The 22776-nt window shown below is 36.5% G+C and overlaps 1 protein-coding gene across 3 annotated transcripts in view; it reads right to left on the bottom strand.

Annotated features, from left to right (window-relative positions):
* Positions 1-440: 440 nt before the first annotated feature.
* The window catches only part of TLK1 (tousled like kinase 1), a 67759-nt gene continuing 45423 nt past the window's right edge, over positions 441-22776 (bottom strand). For 2 of the 3 annotated variants that reach the window (XM_080346365.1, XM_080346364.1), the window contains exons 12-21: positions 15756-15822; positions 12024-12121; positions 9833-9914; positions 9446-9537; positions 9270-9359; positions 8382-8551; positions 7107-7242; positions 4425-4536; positions 4024-4131; positions 441-2194 (exon numbers count right to left, since the gene is read on the bottom strand). In XM_080346365.1, the coding sequence (XP_080202491.1) occupies positions 2018-2194; positions 4024-4131; positions 4425-4536; positions 7107-7242; positions 8382-8551; positions 9270-9359; positions 9446-9537; positions 9833-9914; positions 12024-12121; positions 15756-15822 (1132 nt within the window). In that variant the 3' untranslated portion in view covers positions 441-2017. Of the gene's footprint in view, positions 2195-4023; positions 4155-4424; positions 4537-7106; positions 7243-8381; positions 8552-9269; positions 9360-9445; positions 9538-9832; positions 9915-12023; positions 12122-15755; positions 15823-22776 lie in introns of all 3 variants that reach the window. The other variant, XR_013922253.1, reaches the window with a different exon arrangement.

Genomic DNA, 22776 nt, shown 5'->3' with positions numbered 1-22776 from the left:
TGCAAAATAAGAAGGAATGAAACCTAACGTGAGCCGACAGCTCATTCTCCTTGAACCCTGCACTCAGTCTTGTGCTGCAGAGAGTCAAAAGGATGTAGTCCCAGTACTCTGGTGTAATATAAGATGGAAAGAGTCACTATTTGAATCTAATTTTATTCCATGGTTAAAGAATTCTAGAAGGACATGCTGCAATACTGAAGTTTTTTCTGTGAGGTCTATTCAGTGAAACGATGTTTTGGTTACATCTACGACAGACGTTTTTAAGTTTCATGGAATCCTCCCCCGTCACCTCCCATATTACTTAAATTAATTATTCTATTGTTGGCCTCTTGTTTGTAATTGAAGAGAGTTTGCTTTAAATAGCTAAGTGTAGCTCAGCGATATGGTTAGCCGATTTGCCCTCAACTGAAATGCAAAAACACACAACAAAACCCTTGAAATTTCAACTGTCATTGTTTATTACTGTTTTGGCTACATTCTCTACAATTTCAGCAGCATCTTAAAGAGACAGTTAATGTTTCTTTATGTACAATGAAAACAAAATGGCTTGCAACATCAGAAACAAGAGCAACAGTTTAACTGTACAATACTAAATGAAAACCTGTGGTAATACAGCCTCCTTTTTCTGCAACATGGACAAAATTACATATAGGTACTCAGCATCAAGAATGGGATAGTAAAAAGAATAGAGAATGGGAGAGAGAGATACACTGTTCTGAAAAATAAGTTTCTACCATACAAGGCAGTTTGAAAATGTTTCACATTTTAAAATATCTGTACAAGCCACAAGAAACATTTCCTTGTTGATAGGAACTTCCTGAAGTAGAGAATAACCATGAGCAACTTCTACATCTAATTATCAATGCGCTCTGCAGGTTGAGAACGCAGTAAACTGACTTAAGGAACTGTACTGTATATTGCCAACACAGATCTGGTTTACATGCCTTGATTGTTAATGAATTACCTACTCTTAATCTCTCTATAACGTACAGTTGACTTGCACCTTAAGGAGGTCATTTGATTCTTTCGCAAAAGTAAAAGCAACATCATTTAGCAGCAATTAAAAGCGCCTTGAGGGAGACTTAAAAAAAATACAATATCCAATTAGAAAAAGCCATACTTTAAACATTTGTACAGGAATAAGTCGCTGAAATTTAACTGAAAATGTGACATCTGTACAACAATTTACAATAGAGCTAGAAGGGAATTTATCATTATTCCTGCATAGAACATTATACATGACCTGTTTGCATTTGGTTTCATACTGTTGCTTGCTTTTATCAGAAGCCTGGAAAGTTTCACAAGTTTCAATACCACAGCAAGTATAGTATTTTTAGAAAATGGAGCAGATTTCAAAATTAGCAATCTATTTGTGAAATAAGTACCAGGAATTCCATAACACCCTTCCGATCTAAATTCAGTGAAACACCACCACATTTTTGGAGGTACAAGCCTGAGTTGCCAAATAAAATACTACAATTTTATCTGAGGAATCTGAAACAGAACATATCTTCGACTGTCTCACACTCCTTACTTTGGTTTCAAAAGATCAATGTCTTGGAAAGATGGCAGTTTATTTAGTTTATAACCAGGCACGGAATTTTTCCTGTGTTTTCAAATTTGCTCACTACCCTTTTTTATTTAAGTAATGAAAAACTACCCTTCATGTTAGAACTTTCCAGTATCAACCAAATGTACTTTAAGTATTAAAAAGATTATTTACAATGTTCCCCAGAAAAAACTAAAAACCTTTTCTTCAGTCTTAAACACAGTAGACCTGTTAGTGTGTAACAGGCAGTGTCATCCTTCAATGTTTAAAGGTATTTCTCAGAAGGGTACACTTATTCACAGCCCATGATCCATTCCAAACCTACAAATGACACTATGTAGGATGACTTCAGTCTGAAAACACAGTTATCAAACTTGTCCTGTGTAAAAACACTCAAATGCTTTCAAGCTCAAGTCTGCATCTGGAAACTACACAAAAGTATCATGCCATTCCTCAGCTGGAGAAATTTCAGTATGAAATAATGCTTGAAGTAGGTGGTGTAGGGGATGCTGCTAGCCCAGTCATATGCAAGTTTCCTGAAGAATTTGATCTCCTCATATGAGGCAGAAGATAAGTATCATTAGCCAGCTGGTGGACATCAAATCTATCCTCTTTCCGGTATGCTAAACAGCGTCTGATAAAGGCCTAGAAAAGAAATGTAAAAAGTGACAATACCGTTTTAAATAATTACATCTGCTTTCAAGCAAATATGCATGTCTCCCTAGATAAAACAGTTTCTAAACAAATTCTTGTTCTTACACGAATCAATTCAAATGGCAGTGTAATGTTTTACTACTGAGTCCAATGAAAAAATGTAACATCACAGCAGAAAAAAAAGTCAGCAAATTAATTGGCTTCAAACAGTCACACTTCAAATATTTATTTCTACCTTTAGGAACTACACTTACAAGTAGAACATTAGCATCTCACACAATTAGAATTCTGCATGTGTTATCCCTGAACAGCTTAGTAAACGCCAGAAGCAAATGTCACAGGATTGAAAGAGCAGAAAGGAGCTCCACAGAGCTTCTAAAACCATTCAGCTGTGCAGTAGATGAAGAGTAGATGGAAGATGCAGGGACAGAATTTCAATGCTTTGGTTGACCTTTGAAAGCTGTCGTTACCACGTGGGCCATGATGGAAGAGAACAAAACATGAAATTTGACTGTGGTGGCTGCCATGTTCAATGGGCGTTAAATATCTAATGGACTATTTAAGAAACCACTACCTAGCTAGAACTCCTTTCCCAGAACAAAACTCAATCCACCCTGCTTAAAAGTATCTAATCAATTGAAAAAAACCTGCATCTAGCTTCAGGACTGTTCTTGAGACACTATGTTGTCTGATGTTCAGGTCCATATGATGTCTGCCAATCACTGGGTGCTGAAAGTTTCTGTCAAGTCTTATGTCTAGCATACACAGAACATCTGGTCTCCAGAGAGCTTGGGCTTCAGCATTTAATGATGGAAAATCCTTATTATTGCTACAGAACTGATTAGTACATCATTACTTAATTCAGAACTTAATTTAAAAGAATTACATATCTTCTCTTTGATAAATCTGTTCAGCTGTTTGTTCTTTGCTCCAATTAAAAACTAGAGATTAAAGGAAAAACTCTGCGATACAAGTTCCAAAGAATCCTGATAGAATTTACTTCTATCATTTACATATCCAGCAAGAACAAGGTGGAAATTAAAATCACGCACATCTGCTAATATATATTCACATGTTCTTGAACATTTTGGATTTTAATCACATTCTTCACAATAAATCCTCCATAACAAATGAATTGTTAAGACATGTTTTCAAGATCCTCAGAGTTAACAGTCTGTATCTAAAATGTTTGTAAAATACTTCATGCTTCTGTGGCAATGTAGACACATTACTGTCATAAAAAGGAGAACATTGCACAAAATACAAAAAAGTGAGGATGATCAAACGACAGCTACACTCTGAAAACTAACTAATAATGCATTTCAACTTCGGTTTTGAGGTAATAAACACATCCTATGACCTCTCAAGGGGAGGAGTGTTAGCAGGCATAACCTCCAGGTATTTGGTAGTCAAATAGTTCTTCAAGCCAATAAGGCTGCAGAAAATAACATTCACTATTTTCAGAAAGAGCTTGTTACTGTTAGTAGAAGTATTTCACAAGAACTTGCAGTGAGACAGCCTGAGTGAGGCACATCAGGTCCTCTGGGAAAAAGCAAAGCAGACAATTTTCGAGGCAGACTTCTTTAAAATCACTTGCACATTTCTGGAATATATTTATAGTCTCGCTTTGAAGTACATGATTTTGAGAAGTCCCAGAATAAGTTTGCTTAAATAAAAACATCAAAATACTGGCTCTGTTATGTTTTCCTATACATTTAGTTACTACATCCCACAGCATTCTTAAGTGAACAGCAATTTTATGGCTGAGTCCTTTATGATGAATATTGTAACTGTTACTCAGAGATCGTACGAAAAGTTACCTTGGCTTCATTGCTTACAACAGGTTTGACGGGGAACTGAACTTCTGTGGCTTTTAGTATTGTATTTTCTTGTAAGATATCTTGCTGTGATTGATTGTGGCCAAATGGCTGAAAAATAAGCACATGATTTTCTTCATGAGAGTTATCCGACTAATTTGATTTCATAAATATTTATGCTACAGTAAGTTTTTGCAGTGTTAATATAAACCACATACCGTTCTGTAAAATAAAACAGTTTCAGACAAGATTTTTTACATTTTTTGCAATATCAATGCACACCACCAAATAGTAACACAAGTCATTTTCCATGTAGATTCACATCTTTGACTATAATTCAGAGTCTACTGGAAAGAGGCATTTACACTAAAACTCTTAAGATGTTGAATCAACTTTTTCCTTACCTTCCTACCATAAAGGCATTGGAAAAAGATTACTCCAACTGACCATACATCAACCTTGTTAGAAATCTTTGGTGGCTCTTTGCCAACTACAAAACACTCTGGAGGCAAGTACCTGGAAAACAGAACATGCACCTCAGTGTCTGCGAGCAGATATGTGGCATCACTAGAACTTACTCAAACATCAGATTATATAAACACTTCACGTACACATCTCTGATCTTTTGACGACTGCACAGTTGCCTTATGATCCACATTCAAACATCTTGCACACCCATCTCAACTGACATCACTGTTCTTTGTATAGTCGCTCAGTCAAACAGAAGGTCTATTTCACACAAGTGCAAATACTAACATTCTTTACCCAAATCAGTAATAGTAACTTTTTTTTTTTCCAACTGGGATCCTAGGTTAAATATGAACCTTCTCCATCTATCAGAGCAATATCAGAGCAAGAAAAGAAAGCCGTATAGGGCATTTTACAGCAAGGCCTGGTTTGGAATCAAAATTAATGTAGGCATCACTTAAAGATCCTTTACCCAAGTTTTAAGTAAGAAAGATGATATTAACCAAAAGTGTATATGGCAGACACAGGTGATTGCTATTTTCATTCCTATAATCTGCAGGAAGCCACACTTAAAAAACTGAAAGTTGAGGAAGTTCCTGTGCCATTCCTGAATTACCAAAGAACTGGTAAAATGGACCCTTCTTTAAAAAACAAACAAAACCTCCCATATATATCAATATGAGGGGCAGTTAAGTATTATTTACTATAGTATCTAACATTAAAAATGCATAAAAATCGTTACAACAACTACAGACCAGACATTGTTTCATCAAGAGTATATAAGGCTTTACAAGAATTTTTGAAGAAATATTTGTGGAAATGGAAATAAACAGAAAACCTATATAAGAATGCAACACAAATATGAATTTTGCACAGTATCACAAAATCTCTTCTGGAATACTCATGTACAATTCTGATTACAATATTTCAGAAAAATGAGCTTCAAGTGATGAAAATGCAAAGAAAGCTACTAAGATAATCTGAAGAGTGGATAGCCTACAATTCAAGGAAAAAAACTGAAGGCTATAAAAACACCAAGGAGCAAGTACCAGGAAGGGAAACAACCTATTTCAGAGAGGACAGTGTTGGCACAGGAACAAACAAGTATAAACTGGCTACAAATAGACACAGTCCGTAAATTACAAGATTAGGTTTCTAATGATCAGAGAACTGAGGTTACGAAACACACTTCAAATCAGATTACTGGGGACAAAACACTAACAAAATTTAACACAAATGTCTGCAAGTTTACGAAAGAGATTCTGTGAGCTAGCTGCCTGGAAAGGCAGGTTACCGGACCCAGTGACTGAGGAAATCCCTTTCAGGACTATGCTGCTGACTGCGCAATTTGTTCTAAACAGACTCATCCCTCACCTCAAACTCACTCAAAAGATTTCTCTCCTTAATGAAGATTTTGGGCTTAGAGAAAGCATGAATTAGAAACACAGAGATTCATCATGAACCTACAATGGTCACAGACTTCTTTTGATGTCTTAGTTTATAGCACCACTAGGGCCTGTGGCATTTTAGATTAAATCCAAAGGCCTCAATTTTTCTACATACATTCCTACAATCAAATATTTAAATTGGTGTTTAAACAGGTAAAGCATTAAAAACAGCAGCAAAAGCCTAACACTTCTAAAATGCTTCAACTTGAATAATCATCTTTTCACAGCATGTGTGCATTGGCATCCAGGCAAGAGTATTTGTGTTTTATTTTATAAAAATTCTGAAGGAGAAGGCCAAACATTATGTGCAACTTCTGAATATGGGAAAAGTTGCAGACCCAATGGGAATGTCGCTGGCTTCTCTGTTTAGAGTCAAGTTTCAGCTCCTGACTCTGATCTTGCTACAGGCAGAATGAGGGAAGAGCAAATGAATTCATAAGTAACAACCTGGCCAATCTAGGCATTCTGTTCCACCCACCCTGACACAGCTACTGTGTGTACCCAGGCTCAAAGAGCTACTGTGCCATGAAGAAGCTGCATCTCTAGAGAGCAAATTCTAGAAACAGCTTTTCTGTAAGCAACAAATGCTTATTGTCATTCCTGTCCTGTAGGCAACTCTAAATCTTCAGGTTTTTGGACAAGCATGCAAGTGCACACAAAAAACAAATCACAGCTGCTGAGCTGTCATTAACCTTTAGGATGGAACAGTAAATACTCTTTTGTCCTAAGGACATTACCTGCTGGTAATCCCTGCTCTAAGATTTCCAAGAGCTAAGCACCCACACTTAATCATCATAGCTCTGTGAAACGTCTTCAACCACCTGCAGCCAAAGATTAAACACCTGCTTCTTCAGGAAAACTATGTTTCTAAATCATGGGGATCATCTCTGCATTTTTATATATACATATATATATATGTGTGTATATATATATATATATAAAATATAAAAATAAACCACACACACTCAGACTCTCTTATCTTATTTGTTATGTTACCCTTCTAACATTTGGGAACATCAACATTCAAAGTACCACGCAAAAATCTTTATTTGTCATCTGTGTTAGTATTTTTAATTCTGGCTCTCTCTCCAAATTGGTTTTATAAGAGAGCATTTATGAAATCTGAACAATGACCTGGAGTCTAAACAGCAAAATCAAACTAGGCATTACCAGTAAGTTCCTGCTCCCTGTGAAGTTAAATCCATTCCATCCACACCATAGCTATCATCATCCATTATTTTGGATAGGCCAAAATCAGTAATTTTTATTTCTCCACATGCTGTTCCATCTACAAGAAGGATATTACCTATTCAGGGAAAAAAAAAAGTTACCACAAAACAGCTAACAGAATGCTTCATTTTCAAAATCAGGTTCAATTTTTAGGAACATCTAACTTCACAAGTCTTAAGTGACAACTTTACATCCTCAAGTCTAGAGTAACTTGACCACGACACATTTAAGCACATTCTCAGGAATTCTCTAGGTTATCATCATAATCTGAAATGGCTCCCTCAGCTGGGAGCTGGCTGGACAACCAGGAAACACCAAAACATAGTAGTATATGTTACAATGAAGTTCTGTATTTTTCTGTCCAGAAAAAATCCTACACTACACGTTTCAGGGCTTGTATATGCCATAAAATCATGCCAAGAAATTGCTGCAGCTCTAAGAATCTTACTCCATGTGTTAAAGTTGTGGAATAATTTCTTGATATAAAAGTAGTCTGAAGTTTGTCAGAGAACAAAAACTAATGAGACCAAGAATACATTCTATACAATTCCATAATACGAGAGAAATCCATATGAACAACTTGTTATGCAGCAGCAAATAAACAGGCTGGCACAAGAGTGACATTACCAACCCCACGCTTGCAAGTGCAGCAGACTAAAGCACATGAAGAACACAAACATCGCTCATGCAAGGTGGGGAAACAAAGGCCGTGGATTCAAGACAGATTACATCATTTATGACAATGCTCATTATTAATTGTAAAGAAAACTTCTGTAAAGTCCTGTTTTGAAATGCTTATGCTGGGATGCTGAAAGTGATCGATTACTTATTTCAAGCCTTTACAGGCTAAGAAATACATAAGGGAAAAATTATTTATACATCAGCATTCTGCAGTGATCAGACAGGACTGAGCCAAATAATGATCTTACCTGTTTATACTGCTAAATACCAATGTATGTATCTATGTACTATATGATTTTTTTTCTATAAATTCAAATCAAAATAATACAAAGTAGGAAAATTATGACAAAAAGTTTACCACAGAAAAGATATGATTTTGGCAATAAAACTAGAAAGAAAAGTACACACTTTTAAAGCTGTTTATAATAAGCCTGATACACAAATGATAATTTTGGCATTTTCAGGCATGAATAACAAACAAAATAAGGGATTAAAAAAAAGATTACATTTTTAATCATAACATTCCTCATTTACCTGGTTTAAGATCATAGTGTATAATAGGGGGCTTGATCTCATTGAGATACCGTAGTGCATTTACTATTTGCATTACAATGGACCTAGCTTCCTTCTCTGACATCAATTTATGTTGCTTGAGATAGAAATCCAAGTCATTGCCTTCACAGTATTCTAACACCGTGCAAAACCTGTGTTAGAATTCAGAGAGACAAAATTAAATAACATATCAAACTGCACAATCAGAAACGGAGATATGACAACCCATTTTGATCCTGGCAAGTTTAAGAACAGCTGTGTGAATATTAAACTATATGAATGAAACTGTTAATAGAACACATGGCATAACTATTAGCTTATGAAACCTGACATCAATCAGAGCATTCATACTCACCAGAAGAGAAAACGCATCCATATTGATGAGAGGTTAATTCAAAAACCCCCTTATTTATGTAGGCACGTTTCTCAATATATTCACTATCCCTTAGGATATGACACAATTTCACGCAAAGAGGTGAAGCCCAGTGACCATGTGCTACATTTAGGCTCGTGATGCTCCTGATGGGAGCTTGCCTAAGCCACAGCTGCCCTGCAGCGGCCCTTGCTCTGCTCAGAAACATTACAGCACTTCATGTCCCGTTCACCCTCAGGACATCCTGAAGGGCTTACTAGTCAGGTAATGCAAAACACTGTTTTCATCGATTTATAGAAGGCCTGCAATATTTAGCTGACACAAAATTCTGCAACTAGTGGTTTTTATTTTTAAGTCCCTTTAAGGAAACCCTAAATGCTTTGCCTGAAAGAAAGAACATATTATTTTTGTTCAAATACTCTTCATTTCTGTTTATCTAATATACAGCACTCAAATCCTTGCCAAGTTCTAGAAAATGTATCATTTCATGTGCTTACGTATCTGTATCCAGGGAGAAGTAGTCATATAGTTTCACTATCCGGGGGTGATCCAGTTCTTTGTGTATTCTATACTCTCTGCAGGCATGTCTAAAAGAAGACGGATACATTAATGTTCTACAATCAAGAAAATGCCATTCAGTTTAACATATGAAGCGTAAGTCATTAATATTTACTTATGGTAGTTTTCTTTCTTTTCATCCCTCCAGCTTTTGTTAAGCTGGTGAATCTTCACAGCAGCATATCTTTGTTCATAAAGATCAAAAGCCTAAATAAGAAACCCACAAATATGAGAAAGTTATAACCAGAGATGACAAAAATAACAAAAATAACATCAAGTAAAAAAAAGGAAAAAAGTTGTCATTTAATTCACAAGTCTACTGATAAGTCTATTGTAATGCTACCTCCCTTCCTGGGTTAATCAAATCTTCCTCAACCAGTGTTTAAAGAGCATACCTATTATAATCCTTCTGCTTATTTGGATCCCCTCTCTTCCCTTGAAAATTACATGTACAAGAGTACATGGCTGAAACATTAGATTTAGCAGACACAACACACTCTACCTTGTATACTTCACTGAAGCCACCTCGGCCAAGTAAATGGAGTAACAAATACCGTTCATTCAACGTGGGGTGATCTTTAAATCTTGAAAGAAAAAAAAATAATTTAGTTCTATTTAAGGCATAGGAATAGACTCCAAAAGTTAAACCTCTTAGCATCTTTTCTGAAATGGAGTTTTGTTTTTATTACCAATACCTAATATGCTGAACAATATTTCAGAACCTGTTGACTATTTAGGGTACGAATGCTACCACAACACCATCATCAAACTAGTCAATTCTGGCAAACTTTTTCTTATTTTTCTCTATTTTTGTGAGGATAAGAAAAGCACCCTTAAATTTAAACACGTGATACAAGGGCACTCTCCTTGTTTTATCAGATTTTAGAGAAGTCCCAAACTTCAGCTTTCTGGAACAGATGAGGCAGATATTCCTCTAATTTCACATAAAACATTTTGTACATACCTATCTCCTTTTAACAAAATGTATTTTATATAACACTAAGAAGTTAACAAATAACAAATAGCAATGTAGAGAAAACATACTTAAGAACTGAATATCTGTTTGTCCTCTAACAGAGGCAAGAAGAAACCACTCCTTCCCAACATAAAATGATGCTGCAGGACAGAGAAAAGGACCATACTTTCTCCTGAAATATGCAGAAGACAAAGTACATCCTTCCATCCAACCAAGGGGAAGGGAGGTGAATAGTCATCATATTTCTAGTGCAATGATGAGACAACTATACTCACGAATCTAGGGCCAGTTGTCACTTATCCTCCATAAAAAACTCTAAGAAAGGGTTTAGGGCTAGTCTACTGTGTTTCTCTACAGTTTTGGAAGAATAAAAAAAAAAAAAAAATCTTCTAATGCAAGCACTGAAGATTTAAAAAGGTTATCATTTAACCTGCAAACAACTGCTTATTTATTTTTTGTAGGACATTTCTTTTTAAAAGAAAATATCCTGCCATTGAATTGTAAGCATCAACACCTGTTACTTTTCATATCCAAAACACAACACTAATTTAGCTACAAATTAGCACTATCACCACATGGTAACTAAAATTTTGTGTACTCCTGCAGGGTAGGTATGGGGACCATTAAAATAGTTAAGTACAATTTCATATGTCACTGCTTTAATGTTTAGAAGTCTTAGTGTATATGTAATTCTATTGTGTCTAAAAAGTAAAAAACAAAATCCTGAAGTCTTAAGGCTACTGTTTCATAAACACTTCCTAGTGCAGAAAGAAAGAAGCCCAGTCCCATCAGCTCCTTCACCCTGGCTGCTCCATCTCCCCTTGCACTGCCCTCTCTCTTCATGGCAACATGAGCATTTTTGCAACTGGGGCAAAGAACTAGACCAGGAAATCAATCCAGGGTTAAAATTAATCCAGATAAAGAAACCACAGGAACTAGTTTTAACTTGGATCAATCTTCAGCGTCTGTTCGGTAAAGAAATGCCATTGCAAGCACGTGAGAGCGAACAGGGCAAGGGCATAACGAAGGAGGCAGGGATAGGCAGAACCGGTTCCTTCCCAGCACCACTGCCAGCTTCATGAGCTGGTGCAACTGTGATGTTAGTGTTTGTTTTCGCCATCATGGAAAACAGACTAATTTTTTACTTATGCAATTATTACTTTCAAACCTACATAGTAATAAGTAACATTAAATAACAAGTTAACATTCTGATACATTGCCACGCAAGCTGAAGTACAGAGTAAAATCGAACATAATACAAAAGACTTTGCATTTTTCCTTCTAGGTACCTGTATCTAGTAGGAATGAAATTACAGTGCAATAAAATCAAAATTAATTTTAGTTTCATCACAAAATTGCTGCTGTTGCATCAAACCTCCTCACCATATTCCTGCATTATTGTCAGATAAGTGAATTGCATTAGCTTCTCTTACAAGTATTTTTTTAGCCTAGTAATACGTTCTAGCAAGTTTTAGCTCTCCTGCACTGTAAGCTTTGTATATATGTTATTTCTTGCACATTCAAAACAATGCATTAAGAAGTTTACCAAATTACAATTCTATTTTTTTGAAGCTTAAAGAAGTTGGTGTCTAAAATATATGCATAAACAAAGAGAACAAGGAAAAAGAAGTATGAATGAGACTCTCTCCTGCAGGTAAAATGTGATTTTAGAGCATTATTTTAAAAATAGACATGCAAAATTAAGACACTCTCTTACTGTGAATTATCTTCATTATTTATTCTTTTCAATTCTCTTATGTGAAGATTTCTAACTCTTTCCAAACGTTCAAGTTCTGCTTGTATTTCAGCTTCCTCCTGCAAATGAAAAGAATTAAATATAAAAGCTCATTTACTCCCCATTTGAAAAGGATATTTTTACCCTTGCATCAATACTAGTGGTGATGGAGGAACATTACATTACAAAACCCCGCTGAAATGGAAGAAAGCACTGGTTTTCTCCTAAAGCCAGAAAAATTCAGGAAGATAAGACAAATGCCTGTTTCAAGGAACCTTTCTGTCCATGAACCCACAGGTAATGGGATGTTCACAGTTTTGTTCTGCACTGTAGGGATGCTATTTGAAATGAGAGGCAGCTGCGTTTTGTGCCTCAGCCAAGGAGAGAAATTATCTGGGAAGCGGTCTGCAATTGATGTACAAAGGAGAAAAAACTGAGATATGTGCAGTTATAGATTTTGTACAAATGGACAAATTGAGAAAAGAAGTTTAAAATATTTTGAGGCTGAAGTGCAAACCGAAAAAGGAATAAAAGCATATGTCATTAGAGCAGAAGCGTTAAGAGACACCAAAACCAAGCTAGTTTAAAAAAAGATTTTTCTATTTGTATCTTATTAAAACTAAAAATGCAGAATGTGTACACCCTCAGATTTTGAGTGCAATTTCAGAAGAAGCATCTCAGGTAGGAATACATTCCCAACTAATTTCAGCATTTAAAATTATCTTATTTTTGCGTGACATATTAGAGAACACTGAAATAGTTGTTTACTCAGATTCTCTAAAAAAGGAAAGAATTCACAATGTCTAATTTGTGAGAATCTATGCATTTATACTTGACATCAAAAATGCATACTCATTGAAAGACACTCTAGAAAGTGTTATATTAATTTCAGAGTTAGTACCTCTAGAACTTGAAAGCTCGAATAATGGGGAGACAAAATTAGTCCATAAGAGAAAGCTCATAATTATGGAATTATTGTAGCTGAAAGGAAAGAGAAGGCCTGGCATCTGACACGTATTTTTTTAGTAGCAGTGCCAGTGGAAGCAGTGCCTCACATCATCTCTTGTTATTTTGGCACAGCCTCTTGTACAGCCACATGGTAAACCAAACTGGAAAACTAATAGGTTTTTTTTTTTTCTTTTTAAAGTAACCCTCATAAAAAGATACATATTTGGTTTTTGAAAGAAGGCAGATCAGTTCTCCAATTTATACTGTGACTGCACAACCTGGTGGTGCTGGTAAAAGCAACTGGGCAGCGAGTCAAAACACAAGGGGACAGAGGCAGAAGTCAGCAGAGAGGAGAGAAAATGCTGTAAAGCTGGTGTTTTCAAACATTGTACATCATAAAATCACACCTTGAAACAACAACTGTATTTATATAATCTAGAACACATATTAAATTATGACATTTCAATGAGTTGGGGAATCTGGACCAGATGATTTCAGTGGATATCCTGAATCCTTCTCAACAAGCTAAGAAAAAAAACCCCTCTCATCCCAAAACAAGACACTAGATGAACCTCCACTCAAAAAATTAAAATCAAATTCCTAATAATTTAAAAGCTGGACTAAGTTAACACTAATCTGCCAGCAGATCTGGGTGGACCGTTCATTTTTCCTAACATACAATGTCAAGGTTTGTGGGGTTTTTTTTGTTTGTTTGTTTGTTTTTTCTGTTTATACAATGTTAAACTCCTTTTTTTTTTTTAAATACTTAATATTAATCCTTGCAGTTCTCTGTTAAATACTCTGCAATGATATGCAGTTCCTCATAAGCCAATAGTCCTTTACAAAGAATTCTTGCCCTTCTCCCCCTGCAAAAGGCCACACACTTATACACACACAATTGTCTATGTTCTTCCCAAGGGCTGACAAAAAAAAATCCATCAGTTATGCCTCTTTTGGGCTTTTTTGTTCATATATTATGCAATTCAGTGGTTCTCAAAATGTGGTTCATAGGCCAATGCTAGTCCAAAGAGAACTGGGCTGGTTGCATTGTTTCCAGCTGTTATTTAGGACACTCAGGCTGTGAATACCTTTAAGCAAGAATGAACCAGCTTAGCTGCCTCAGGTCACTGCTGTATAAAAGGAAGGGAGAAAACAAGAGCCCCTCTCCAGGACTGAAGCTGCTAGCGGGAAAAGAATTTCCTGGGGAGCAGAAGGAAAAGAAAACCGGTGGTGGCAGCATGTACAGGGCACCAAAAATAAGAGCACCAGGAAAGCATCTGGAGAGTGAAGAGGAGCAGACAGCAGAACAGCAAATTCAGAAGGAAAGAAGAAAAAATGTAACCAGCAAAGAAGCACTAGGGAAGAAACACAGCCACATCTAAAGATAACAAAATTGTTTTTCTTAGTTATCGACAAAGTCTGCATTGCACATAAGAATTAAAGTGCACATATGTATTTTTATTCTTATTTTCAGATATATACAAGCATGATTTCCTTGGAAATAACACTTGTTTCCGCTCTGGCATTTAGTCAAGAAGTTCCTTCTTATACAGAATATCCCACCACTAATGCTCAAGGTGAAAACAACATTCAGGTATTAAACAAATTTGTAACAGCTTCCTTCATATGGTACTTGAAATTTTCATTAGACTTCGAAAAAGTTAAAGCATGGGAAAAACCTACAGAATTTCATGTGAAGCTGGTGCTATTTCTGAAGCATTAACACTAAAGAACCATGTGGGCCATCTACATCACTAGGGCCAACAAGTTTATCCACAGATTCCATACCACAGATTCCAGTACTTTCTGTCATGTTCTTTAAAAAGAGCATCAGTGTTCTCAAGGGGCCCAGTTCAGTTTTTTATATCAGGATTTATAACAGGTGACTTCTACATTTGAAGAGAACAGGCCTGAAACAGACTCTTGCAGCATTTCAAGGGGAAAAACACTACGACCTGTCTTGACTAAACATCTCAAGAACTACTGCTCAGCACATAAATGTACCTTCCTCTCACACTTAAGATATTTTTGCCTGCTTGAACTGTGAATGGTTTTCACAGGTTACTCCTCAAAAGCTTTGCTTGAATAAGCAATGGTTTGCTAATATCATAATTATCTCACTACACGGATTTACCAGAATGATGGGCTTCAAGAAGAAAGTACTGTTTGTGTTTTTCAAAAGCAAAAAGCTGGAGTAAAATATCTAATTGCAAAAATAATACAACGTACAGAAAAAATATTTTCCATAGAAGTAGGAAAATTATATTCTCTCTTGTGATAGGTAGGATGCTAACTGATGGCAGCTGAAGTAAATACTATAGATCATCAAAACATTATATTCATTCAGAAATGAAATGATTTATAAATTGGACCTTTTTAAAGGTCAAAAACTAATGTAAAAAGCCCATATATCAAATTTGGCTGATTCCACTTCCTCAGCTCTGAAACAAGAGCAGTACTGGTGGCACCATCACTGTTACAAGGATTCAAGGAATCGGTACGGTGTTAGAATGGATGGACTCACTATTACTACCCTGTACTCTCAGTGTTTATGGTAAGTTGCATTAAAAAAAAAAAAAAAGAAAAGGAAAGCCATGATTAGGCACAAAATTGTACAACACTTTTAGTATTATGTTTTCTATTCAGATAGCTCTCAATAAGCCCTCTCCTTATTTTGATAGTACTAGTTTTTAAGGTTTGTAGCATGGTAAAAGAACCCAAACAAACAAACAAAACCAACCTCAGAATACCAGATCAGATACACACCTTTTTGAGATGTCCTAATCGAAGTTTGAAAATTTCTTCTTGTTCATGATACTCTGCTAGAGTCAAGCTGGAAAAAAACCCCAACAAACATGTTATTATAGCTTTTATATGATGGTAAACAAAACAACAGCATTCTTACTTAAATACTACAGTAAATACAGTATCTTCTGTGAATTATTTACTACCACAATAGTCAGACTACATTTTTGAGCCATCTGAACATCTTGGTTTGTAATTTCAGGGTAAAAACATACTCATATAATGCCTCCGTGTCTGGTTTTCTGGAATATTAACTGTCTCTCCCTGTGGACCATTTCTGTTCTCTCAGATAACCTGTTAGATTCCCTGGGTGTATCCTGGATCATTTCACCATCCTGGTATTTTTGCTGATCCTAGTCCAGTGCTTGCTTCTCAACTTTAACACTTAATGAACCAAAGGATGGACATCCAGAAACCAACTAGACACGACTGATAACACTGGATTTCTGAGCTGTGATTGAAAGAAAGTACTGCAAAATCATTCATTCCAAGTTCATTAACACTACATTTTGCATGAGACCACAAATTTAGTTTTGAATTGGCATAAGACACTTTTGCTTGTTCTCTTTTCATCCTCCTTCCAGAACAGATTCCTGACTACAATTAATGCAGTGGTCCCTCGCTGTCTGTAGACTTACCAGGACACAAAGTCAGTTATCATCCAGATATAGGATGGATGGTCTAATATAAATTAGTAATTGCGAAACTATTAGAAACCCATGAACTGACCACATGCAGTATCCATTTGACAAATGAACAAAAAAGACACAGAAGACAAACACCCAAAGAAAAGACAAAGAGACTTCAAGTTCTGGAGAAGAAACCATATGCATATGATGAAGGGGAATAGGATGGGGAAGGAGAAAGAGGTATGGCGTCCTTGAAACGGTTCACACAAATCGCAACAAACAAATTAAAAGGAAACATTTTATTGTTTTGCCTAGATCTATTATTTCTTGCATAATGCAAAGCTAAAACTAATATCATAATACATTCTCACAAAGTCCATATTTTAGTGGGTTCAATTATCAACTGTCCTGGGAAGATAAGTTTCACAAAGTGTTCAGGAGGCTACACAGGCTGTTCATATTGCAAGTCTAGGGAACTAGAGTGTCTTGAGAATTAGCGGTGGTTTTCTCAGAGGTGAGGGACACCAATTCAGATTGGTCTTACAACAAATGCCAACTTCAATAAATATTTCAGAAATCTAATACACTGTAAGACTTCTTCCCCCCTTTTAAATTTGAATGAAGCTTGCCATAGTTTTCAGAATTCTAAACTCTGTATTTATATGATCTCAAGAGTTGTTTATAAAGGAGTGTATCTTTTCAGGATAAAACTTGGTGGCTTTGCAGCTTTTATAGAGCCCTTTCCTATTCCTGATTTCATCTGAATCTCACTGCCCCTTTTTTGACTTGGCCAGGACAGGGGATTAAGTTGACCAGGTATTTTCCATGAGTATCAGTCAAACTGCTGGATTCTTTTTTGCCCACAGCACCTTTCTCTCCAATAAAGGCAAAAGGTCCCTTAGGTCTGTTGGGACTGAACGTTTATATTATTTTCCCGTCAGTCTCCCCTGGGTTTAGACAATTTATGCCACATCTTAAAAGAAGAGACATTAAAGAAAATGTGGGAAAGCTGGCAGTGCATTCTCTGTAGAGTCCAAACAACAGTAAGAAACATAAGAAAACAACGCTCTAATTCCTGCTCTAATGCATTTGCTAGACCTATGGAAGAGACTACCAAGGCCACACGAGACAATTCACAGCAGCATCCCTGACATTTTTTCAATATTTCCACTCAAACAGTGAAGTACCCTAACGCAGATTGAGGTCTCAATTAAAAAGGCAAAGGATCAATGCCAATGAGGTTGAATATTGTTCCTTGCAGATTCTTGTCTGTAGTATAAACTGCACATCTGCATCTCCAGAAACACAGATAGAAAAGTTAGTCTTTTCTCAGAAAGGAGGCTTAGCAAAGCTGAGGCACAGCAAAACACACTGAAAATACAAAGTTTATGACATGATCTTCCAGAATTTTCATTGAATGCTGAGAGCCACAAAACCACAGATACTCTGAAAAACTAACTTAATATAGGAAAGCTGGTACTTTTTATAAAACCTCAGCTATCTATGTAGAGTTACGACAAAGTACCTAGACAGCTCTTCCAAAAAGTTCTTAAATAGCCTTCTTGAGCACAGAGCACATTAGAGGTCATACTGAAAACATTAAGATTTGAAGTCAGTCTTTCCATATTTCCATGCTATATCCCAATAAATGACTGTTTTCCATTTTTCTATTTCCTTACTCTATTAGAGGCACAGCATGATTCACAGCAATTTGAAACTGCTATTACTGACCACCACATTTTGGAGGAAGGCATATAAAATGCTGAACTGTACGCAAATATAGTCACTTTAGATTTTGTTCGTTTACTTTCGAAAAACAAAACTTTATTCCCTCATATTCAGAAACATTTACTTTTTTTTTTTTTTAGAAGTGGGAGTTTATTACTTTTTATCTATAAATATACTGTACTTTATATTAATATTAAAATAGCATAAGACAAAGCGCAGTGAAACAATGACAGTGTACGTGCTGGATTTTAGGCCACCACCCCACCACACAGGCTGAAAACATCCAGCCTAGAGACTGCTTCCCGCCAGCCCATTGCTTCCCACCTGCATCCACTCACCCGCTGCCTTTCCTGAGGCAGCGGCACGCTGGAAGCACCTTCTGAAAACAGAAATCACCTATGAGACACCATCATTTCACAGACTCATAGAATCTTTTCAGTTGGAAGAGACCCTCAGGATCATCGAGTCCAACCATAACCTAACTCTAGCACTAAACCATGTCCCTAAGAATCTTGTCTAAAGGCCTTTTAAACATCTCCAGGGATGGTGACTCCACCATTTCCCACAGAAGTGGTTGCTCCTCCATCACCTGGGACATAAAGGTCTCATCGGATATGGAAGAAAGGTTGAGGAGTATGGGGGGGGACATTGGCCCACTGACTGAACCAAGTTGGGTAGTCAGGCCTGAGGCTAATTTGAGGAGTGCTGGGGAAGAAGGGCAGCTGGGAGTAGGTTACATGAATTGGTCTGCTAACAGTCTGGTCCTGACTCTGATCTTTTCTACTTAAAACTACCAAGCAATAAACGCTATATTTTAACTGTCTACAATCAAATGACCTATCACAGAATGTTAGGGATTGGAAGGGACCTTGAAAGAACTATCATATACATGCAACAAAATCCTGAAATTTGCCCCCCCGCCAAAAGCACTGGACATGTTCTGTGCATGTAGTGTAACTTTCCTCTGACCTGCAGGGCCATGGTGTACCACCTGTACTTGTCACTAGAGGACAACAGACAGCTTACTTAGCCTGAAAAGCTGGATTATCACCAATTTAAACATTATTTTTAATGAACAAAAAAAGGCCTTCCAGTAGTTTAACAATGTTTTCATAGCCAAATTTCAAAGGCTTTGACATGGTGTGCATGGGCAGCCATAACCAATCTCCTCTGCACTTCTTCCTCACAAATTCAGAGGAAATCTTCTATGATCAAAACACTCTTACCAGTGTGTACAGACAAGACAAAAAACCAAAATGGCCTTCGTTGTCATGACAATCAAGCCTGGCACATTTATAACCATCTCTTCTCCCAAATATTCCCAGTTGAAACCTCATCCTGGATACACAGGTGCAGCAGAATGTGGCCATGCCCCCAACACATCAATACAAGTTTTTGGCCTCAATTTCTGAAGCGCTACTTTTTTGGTCTAACCTTATTCTCACGCTAGTTCCTCGAATTTCTACAAGGGCAGGCAGACACTGACCAAGTCAAAGCCTCCCATGAGGTCTTTTCGCCCATTGTTTCCATGTTTGCCTTAGAAAGAGACAGCCTCAGGAAAAGGAGCTTGTCCTGCAAAGCCCAGACACATTGTTGGCACTTCAGCCTGAAAAAGCTTCTGAAAATATTTTTATTTGTTCCACACAGAACAGAATGCTCTCTCTAAATGGTGCATTTGTTCAGCTACAGTAACAAACTCTGCCAGCTCCCTCTGCTCTCCTGTCCCCAAGTGCCTGCAAGGACAAGGATGCAGGCAGATCCCCTGAGGGCACCGGGAAGCAGAGGAAGGTGATGGGAAAGTGAATACAAGAGACACAGCTGAAGCTGCACAGGAAGGACTGCACCACCGAAACTAAACAAAACGCTGCTCCTAGAAATTAATGATCAAGTGAAATAAGAGATGCTTCCAAGAAGTAGGGGACTGGCATTATAATCTCTCAAGTCTCCAAAGAATTTGGAATAGAGTTTTCAAACAAATTTTTCCAAGGCTAAGAAGGCAACCTCTACTTCAAATAAATGTTTTTTCTTTAAATAAATTTAAATTTATCCTTTTCATGTAAGACTAATAAAATTACTTTGCTCAGCAGAAAACACGGTTTCTCAAAATAGAAACTACTTTTTAGTTTTGGTTGGGGCCACAACAAGGGAAAGAACGATGGAAAACCAGGACAGTGTTTAGACTCATCTGTTGCATGTTATTTAAACGTCAAACCCTCCATTCACTCACAGGACATTGGCAGATGGCCACTTTTATACACTAACTTCAGTGCAAAAATCTTGCTTTTAAATTCCTATCAGAGACCACAGTATATCAGGCTAAACTAAAACAATGCCCCTATTAAGAATGCCTCAGACAACACCTTCAATTAGTTTCACAACAGTTAACACACATTTTCAGTAAGGGTTTCAACAATATTGGTTGGTACAAAGCTATAGGTTGTCTTGTCAATATCTGCAGCTGGAGACATTTTCTAAAGCTAATAATGCAGTGGCAGAGACAACTGTTGCTAATAACTGCTAGCAAGTTGCTTGCTTGTTTAAAAAGATCTACCTCATCACTTGTATGTATGTTGTACTCATTTACTACTGGTTTAGTTCATTAATCTCAAGCAGCTCTTCATTTCCCCATGCCTCATATAAACAGAATCTCTTCCATTTGGCTACACTAATTAACATCATTACTTTTGAAGTAACACAGGAACAGTGATAAGCACAATTTAATAAGAGGAAATCACATACAGAAGATGACAAATTAACTTTAAAATGGAAATGCACAATAAATAACTGTTTTACCAAGATAGACAAAACATATTTAAATCTGTACTGAGAAACAGAGAGGAGTCAATGCATAATACTCCTATACAAAATTATAATGAATCCTAAATACAAACTTTTGAAAAACCCTTCCAAGTAAAGGGCTAAGAGCATGCTGTGGCTTAATCATTTTGTGATCTCAGGGCACATTCCAGACCTTCTCAAAGGTCCGAGATAAAATCTACAAGCTTATCATATAGGAAAGCAATCTCATATCTAGATTATATAATCATCAAATTAGGATACTTAAAGGCAAAACAGTTTTGGTTCAATTATAGCTTACATTTATGCTAGCACTAGATACAAAAGGACGATACCGATTGTTCTCTTGGCAATTCCATAATCAGAAAGCATTTTCATGTGCCATTTAAAATGTAACTGGTTAAGCCAAATAAAATGAAAATTTGAAAAGCTTGTAGTAATTTGGAAATTACCTAAAACTGCATTATACCAGAAAACATTCAGAAGTCCATTATCAGGAATTCATCTTATCCTACTTAATAATTAGAACATGTCTTTTGTATTTTTTCCCGAATCTATATTTTGTCTCCTCCTAAAGCAGCATTAAGATTACGGAAATTTAACATGAATGAAGACATGGCCAAAAGCCATCAAATTACAAGTTCTGCAATTTTTCAGGTCTTTTCCACTACTTCCATGTTTCTTTTAGTAACAAGAAGTATTACATTCAAACAAAAAGGTATTTTTAACATGACAGTCATCTTAACTGTACTATTCTGAAGTACAAATTCTTTTCTAAGAAGAAATGTAGCACTAAGTATTACTAAATAATCAATTTGAGCAATGGATCATCAGTGCTCTACGAAAATACATGAGTAACACTAACCAAGATTTGCTTATATCGCAAGCCTTACTACTGTATTTTCACAATTTTGTCATGGCCAGTTTCACAATGTGAACGTTAAGAATGATTCATAACACAAAACATATGCAGCTGTCTTCAAACTGATGGTCTAAATGTATGTATTTTGCCATCTAACCAGAGTAATTTATTTATCCTCCACCCCCAGAAGTATAAATTACTACCCTCCACAAGCGAGAGGTGACAGGTGACCATGTTCAACACATGTAGTCTACTTCTACAAAACAACACAGATTAATTTCTTAGTCTTCTTAACCCTAGCTATTTACTTTTTTTATTTAAACTAACTAGCAACAGATATACCATCAGCTACAGCCTCTCAGCAACAAGGGCAATATCTAGTATCTCCAAGCAGCAACTTCTTAAAATACTCAAATTAAATGTCAGGAACACATCTGTCTGTGCCTTGAATTAAACCATTTCTCTCTGCAGGAAAAAAAATGTCACTTGAAACATGGAGAATTCTTTGATAGCTCTCAATTTTTATGTTTATATGACAAAAAATTTCAACATTGTCAGTATGTGAAATGGGATCAGTAACTTCTGACAGTTGCTCTCAGGATCCAGCATTCAGAAGGGAAAACAAAAATATTTTTTCTGTTTGTTTTTAGACATGTCTTCAAATACTAAAGGCTGAAAAAAGCTTTTCTTGTCAGCTAAAGACTGTTCTATGTAAAATGAAAAATCTCTAACTAAAGGAGAGGCTCCTAAACCAATGTGGATCATGAAAAGTTCAACAGTATCAGTGGCGTCACAGGAGTAGGAAACCAGAATAAGGACTCATCTAGATCAGGAAAACAGAAGGAACATTGCATACACACAGAATGGGCCTTTCTCTGGTGACTCGACCAAAAATACATTGGACAATAGTGCAGCGTCTTCATAGGCAGTGGTGCAAATTTCCCAAACATCAGCAAGTCCTCAGTGA

The sequence above is a fragment of the Nesoenas mayeri genome (genome assembly GCF_963082525.1).
Source record: "Nesoenas mayeri genome assembly, chromosome: 6".
In the NCBI taxonomy this organism is placed as follows: domain Eukaryota; kingdom Metazoa; phylum Chordata; class Aves; order Columbiformes; family Columbidae; genus Nesoenas; species Nesoenas mayeri.
The sequence above is the reverse complement of the archived record's forward strand: the minus strand, read 5'-3'. Positions and strand labels throughout refer to the sequence as shown.